General features: G+C 48.9%; 1 protein-coding gene across 11 annotated transcripts in view; it reads right to left on the bottom strand.

Annotated features, from left to right (window-relative positions):
- Positions 1 to 4,819: 4,819 nt before the first annotated feature.
- Positions 4,820 to 6,316, bottom strand: part of TTC7B (tetratricopeptide repeat domain 7B) — a 238,820-nt gene continuing 237,323 nt past the window's right edge. For all 11 annotated transcript variants that reach the window (XM_074327043.1, XM_074327041.1, XM_074327049.1 and 8 more), the window contains one exon: positions 4,820 to 5,778. In XM_074327043.1, the coding sequence (XP_074183144.1) occupies positions 5,557 to 5,778 (222 nt within the window). In that variant the 3' untranslated portion in view covers positions 4,820 to 5,556. The remainder of the gene's footprint in view (positions 5,779 to 6,316) is intronic.

The raw sequence follows: 6,316 nt of genomic DNA, 5'->3' as shown, positions 1-6,316 counted from the left end.
TGCTGGTGATCACTTCTTTAGCACAGGGAATATAATCAATAATGTGGTAATAACTCTGTATAGTGCTAGGTGGGTACTGCTGAATAACTATGATGTACACCTGAAACTAATATAATATTGTATGTTAGCTGTATTTTAATAACAATAAAAAAAAAAACAAAAAGAAATATGGTGAAGGGCGGAGATCTCCAGAGAACGTGGGGAGGGTGCCTGGCTAAGGGCGGGACTTCCTGTGGGCAGATGGGCCAGGGAATGCCAGGATGACTGCGGGACCACAGAGGAGATCTGACTGACCATCTGGAGGAGTCTGGGGGTTGCTCCGTGTGGTCACACGCATGCCCTCTTAGGCCATGAAGACAGGTCAGGGGCACAGGGGACAGAGGCCTTGGTTCCCACCTGGGGGTGGCCTGAGCGCACATCCCTTTTCAGTCTTGAGAGTGAGCCTGGGACCTGCCTGCCCCCCCACCCCTGCTTCCTGGGGCCCATCCTGGCCCTGTGCCCAAGATCCTTCTCTGCTGGGAGGGGCTGGCTTCCTTTAAAGAGCTTCCTCTCTCCCCTCCCCTTCTTCCTCCTTCCCTCATGGTCTACTTGCTCTCCCATTTTCTTTAAACTTCCCACCCTCACCCTCAGCTTGCTCTCTAGCTGCCTGAGAAATGGGAGCCTTGGGAGGAGAACCCCCTGAGGTCTATTCCAATTGGAGTTGACATTCAACATGATTTTATATTTCAGGTGTACAGCATGGTGGTCAGACATTTATATAATTTAGGAAGTGATCCCCCTGACTAGTACTAACTGGCACTATACATAGCTATTACCATATTATTGACTATATTCCCTGTACTTTACATCCCCATGACTATTCTGTAACTACCAATTTGCATTTCTTAATCCCTTCACCTTTTTCACCCTGGCCCCAACCCCTCCCCCACCCCGCATCTATTGCCCGGATAAACCTAGTAGCCATCTGACACCATACCTAGCTACTGAAATACTGTTGTCTGTATTCCTTATGCTGTACCCTACATCCCCATGACTACTGTGTAACAACCAATTTTTACTTCTTAATTCCTTCCACCTACCCCCAACCCCCCTCCCATCTGGCAACCATCAAAGTGTTCTTTGTATCTATGAGTTTGTTTCTGTTGCATTTGTTTATTTATTTTGTTCTTTAGAGTCCACTTATAAGTGAAATCATACGACTGTCTTTCCCTGTCTGACTTATTACACTCAGCACAGTACCCTCTAGGTCCATCCATGTTTTCGCAGATGGCAAGATTTCCTTTTTTTTAACAGCTGAGTAATATTCCACAAGAACCACCTGGGCACCTGTGTGATGCTGCCGGTTGCCTCTCAGTTGCTCAAGGATGTGGCTCCAGCGGTTCCCAGCTCTTCTGCCTCATTAACTTGCACCTCTGCAAACATGAATGTGTGCACTGAGCACCCATCTTAAAAACAACTCCTTACCACCTGCTCCCCTGCCCTTCTCAGCGCCTCTGCAGTGATACCGTGTTTTCCCCAAAATAAGACCTAGCTGGACAATCAGCTCTAATGCGTCTTTTGGAGCAAAAATTAATATAAGTCCCATATTATATATTATATTATATTATATTATATTATATTATATTATATTATATTATATTATATTATATTATATTAATTATATTATTATATTATAGTAAAATAATATGTTATTTTTACTTATATTATAGTAAAATAAGACCGGGTCTTATATAATTTTTTGCTCCAAAAGACGCATTAGAGCTGATTGTCTGGTTAGGTCTTATTTTTGGGGAAACATGGTATACTTGAAAGAGACATCTCACCCCCTTTTCCTATTCTTGAACCCACTTCAACCAGTCTTTACCGCACCACTCTATCCAAATAGCTTGTTTTAGGCAGCTCTGGCTGCCATTAAATACTACAGATGGGGTCACTTAAATAACAGACATTTATTTACTCACAGTTCTGGAGGCTGGAAGTCCCAGATCGAGATTCCAGCTCAATCAGGTTCTGGTGAGCGATCTCTTCCTGGCCTGTGGACGGCCATCTTCTGGTTGTGTGCTCGCTCACATGGCAGAGACAGCGAGCTCTGGTGTCTCTTATAAGGACACTCATCCTGTCTGATCAGGGCCCCACCCTTACGAACTCATTTAACCTTGATTACTTCCTTAGAGTCTCCACCTCCAAATGCAGACACCTGGGTTAGGGCTTTAACATATGAACTCAGCTGGGGCACAATTCAATCCATAGCACAGCTCTTGTCAAGATCATCACTGACCTTCATGTTGGCCAACCCAAGGGTCAATTCTTAGGCCTGCCCTGTGGACCTCTGGGAGCAGTGAACACGGCCAACCACCCTCTTTCCTCCTTGAAATCCAGTCTTTGCTGGACCTCTGAGTCTCTACTCTCCTGCTTCCCCTCCTCCCGCACAGTGATTCCTTGCTCTTTGCTGGTCCTTCTCCATTTTCCCAGCCTGTCAACCTTGTCAGGTCCTGGAACTCAACCCTGATGTTTCCCCTTTCTGTCTATCCTCGTCCCTAAGATGGCCCCAGCACAGCCCATGCCTTTCAATCCCCATTCACTGATGCTTTCCACACTTATACCTTTGTCTTGGATTCTCACCTGTTCTCCAGTTCCACCTGGCCAGCTGCCTCCATACTTGGAGGCTTCACGGGCATCTTGTACATGGTGTTACCCATGTTTCACTGTCCCAAACTGCCTCAGTCAGGCAACCCTGGGCACCTTTCAGAGGTTCGTCCTTCAGGCCTGGGTCTCAATCCCAGCTCTCCCAGACTATTTCACGTGACCCTTCCAGGTATCTTACCTGCTCAACTTCTGCTCCCTCATCTGTTAATGAATGAATGAGTGACTTCATTAATTTGGCAGGCTAGAGGAGCAAGAGGAAGGCCAGAGCAGTGAGAGAGTGGAGGAAGGAGAGGCCAGCCAGTAGCAGGCCATAGGGCTCCTGGAGCCTAGAGCCTGGTTCCAAGCAAGAACTGGGGAAGCCATGAAGGGATTTTCAAGGGCAGGGGCCTCATCCAATCCTCACCTCTAAGAGCACTGTCAGGGCTGTCAGAGAATGGATGGCAGGGCACAAGGTAGGAGCAGGGAAAACACAGCAGTGGTCCACCGAGAGGTGCTGGGGCTGGGTCCACCGTGGTGGGGAGGTGGAGAGATTGGCGATGTGATTAAGGTAAATGACAGGACTTACTAAAAGGCAGAATGCGGGTGGGTGGGTGGCCAGGTGGGGTCAGGAAGAGGACTGAGGAGCTTAGGAAGAGTTCCCAAATGGGGAGTGATAGGGATGGCAGTACTTCCCTGCATTTCTCAGGCCTCTTTTGGGCATAAAGTGATAGAAACCCACTCTGCTTGCTCTAAGCAGAACAGGGAAGTACATTGGCTTGTGATGGAAAAGTCCAGGGCTCCAGCACTCTAGCAGTGAGCCTGGGTCCCGGTCTCTCCATCCCCTTTTCCTGAGTTGCCATCATTCTCAGGCAGGCCACCCTACAAGTGCCACACGACCACCAGCAACCCTAGGCTGGAATCCTATCAAGTCATCAAATCCAACAGGAAGAGGCTTTTTGCTAATATTTCCAGAACACAAGTCCCAGGAGTGGGGGCCATTCTAATGGCCAAGCTTGAGCCACATGCCCAACCTGAACCAGTCACTGAAGTCAGGAGCTTTAGAGCTCAGCTCTGTTTGGCAAGACCAGACCCACGTGTCTGTCCTTGAACCACGAGGTTGGAGAGTGGGGGAGAGGGTTCTCTTAAGGGAGACGGAAACTATGAAGGGGACAGATGGAGGACAGGCAGATAGGAGCCATCACCAGTGTCCCTGCACCGGCTGATGTACACAGGGTTTTCTGAGGCAAGGGCTTGGCACAGCGATGGCCTAGGGGATGGTGGCTGGTATGGTGCCTGGACCATTATCCTTGGATGGCCTCGGCCTCCTGCCTTTCTGGTCCTGATCTGGGCAAGCCTCTCTCTGCACTTCTGCACAGGATGGCAAGGGTGGACCCTGACCCTCCACTAAGCTCCTGTTCTTTCCTGCCAGTGTCTCACATTGCAAATTCCATGATTTATGACCATCCAGAACCCAGATGCCTCTTGGCAGGTCAGTGCTGAGGTTGGGGTGCTTACTTGCTCTGCCCACAGCAGGCTCCTGCTCACTGTTCTCTCCCCAGACCTTAGTTGCTCCCTTGCCTGATTGCCTAGCTTGGGTGGGGTCCTTGAGATTTAAGGGTATCTAAGGTCATAGCTCAGATCCTCTACGTTTCCTCTGGTCCTGGCAAGGTGGGGCTGCCCCACCGCTGCTCAGCGGAGCAGCTGCAGGGGACTGGAGAGGCCTGCTTACGTTCTTTCTGGTTCCTGGTCTTCGCTATGCACTCTCTTGGGGTCAGTCTCCGGCTTCACATTTGGCCCCTATGCCTCTATGCACCTCCCTCATTGTGGCACGAGGGCTGCTGCAGTGCCAGCCTCACCTCTCAGGTGACGAGAAGAGTCCAGCAGAAGAGTGAGAGCCTTTCTTTGCAGCTCCCACTCTGATTGGACGGCTTTAGGTCACATGTTCATTCCTGATTCTGTAGCCCGTGAATGCCAGATGTTGATTGGCCAGGCCTGAGTCACACGCTCCAATCACAGCTAACTTGGGGAGAGTTGGGAAAGGTGAATTCCCACACTAAAATCAGGACAGGGCCTCCTAGTGCCAAGGGCTGACTTCTCCAGAGTGGCTTCCAAGTGCAGACAGCTCCCCACCCAGGTACTGAGCCTGAAGCTCTCTTGGATCTATGGTATTTCACTAACGACAGAGACCACCGGACCCTTTAAAAATCATTTTATTATTAACATCGTCTTCCTATTTAGCCAAGTGTCTGTCATGTATAAGGAATGTCGGTAAATATTCCATTTGAAGCTCCTTTGTACATATTTCCATTGATAAATAAACTCTGAATTCACATAAAAAAGTTAAACTTAAATAACTCATATTTCCTTCTCTTGTAACAGGCATATATTGGTAAAATATAAATATTCTTGGACTCAGGCTTTGTTCTAAGTAAGACAGTAATTCATCACATGGTACAATTATTGACAATGAAACCAAAAAATCGTCAGCTGGTGTCCTGGCTTGGACTAGGACTGAGGTGGGAGAAAGAAGATTCACATTTGGTTTCTGGGCCAAGGGGATGGGGGCAGGAGTGGTAACGAGGAGAGAACAGCTTTCTTTACAGCGTTGATAAAAATAATCTGTTCTGCCACTGAATTTTAACTTTGAATATATTCTTCTACATTTGCTGATTAATTCCATAATCACATTACTTAAAACTCAGATGTCAACTAACAAAATATATGGCACATAATCCATTTTCGACAATGTCAGTAGATTCAAAAAACGATCATTGGGTTGGCGAAAACAACAGAAGTGCGCGTGGGGAAAGTGACGATTCGGGGTTGGTTTGGTTAGTTCACTGTGGCCGATCGCACATTCACGCAGGGCCTCGGGGTGGCGCACTCGTCCCCTCCGTGGCCTGAGCGGTGGTGAGGCTGGTGGGCTCCAGCTCAGAGCACGCGGGGGATGATGGTGAAGGGCACGGCGGGGCTGCTGGCCTCCAGCTCCAGGGCGGTCAGGAAGCACTCGGTGGCGGCCGCGTCGTTGCCCTGAGCCTGGAGGACCTCGCCCAGCCCGTTCCAGACCTCGTGGGCGGTTGAGTTCACCTGCACGGCATCCCGGAGGATCTTCTCTGCCAGACTGTAGCGGCCCAGCTGATGAAGGATCAGGGCCTGTGGGCATCAGAGAGACAGACAGTCGGTCAGACAGAAGCGCTCGACGCCTCTGGGCAGCTACCTGTCCTGGAGCGTCAGCAAGTTCGTTGGAGGGAGGTATCTCCTTTGGGCTGGGCACACACTAAGGTCAAGTTCTTCCTGCACTCAGGGGCAGTAGTCAAAATAGTTGCTTAAACCAAAGGAAGTTGCTGACGTTCGCCATTTTGGAATGATAAAAATGGCAATTTCATGCAGTTCATCCGAATAGTTAACACCCAGGAGTGAACCAATGGGAATGGCCATGGTCTACACTGAGCCAATGGGCTGTCCTGTATGTACCAGCTGACACCTGCCTGCACAGAAGGCTGCCTGTCTTTTTTTTTTTTTTAACCTAAAGAAATGTCATTTGTGGCATTATTATCATCATGATTAGAACAGAATTTTTTAAATTGCTCACAGTCCCCTACCCTAAGCAAGCCCCTGATCTTATTGTCCCCCGCTCACTCCAAGCCCAGGCACAGTTGTCACTTTTCCGTTTTAGTCGGGGTGTATTCAT

The sequence above is a fragment of the Rhinolophus sinicus genome, linkage group LG03, assembly GCF_036562045.2.
Source record: "Rhinolophus sinicus isolate RSC01 linkage group LG03, ASM3656204v1, whole genome shotgun sequence".
In the NCBI taxonomy this organism is placed as follows: Eukaryota; Metazoa; Chordata; class Mammalia; order Chiroptera; family Rhinolophidae; genus Rhinolophus; species Rhinolophus sinicus.
This window is presented reverse-complemented; position numbering and strand designations above follow the sequence as displayed.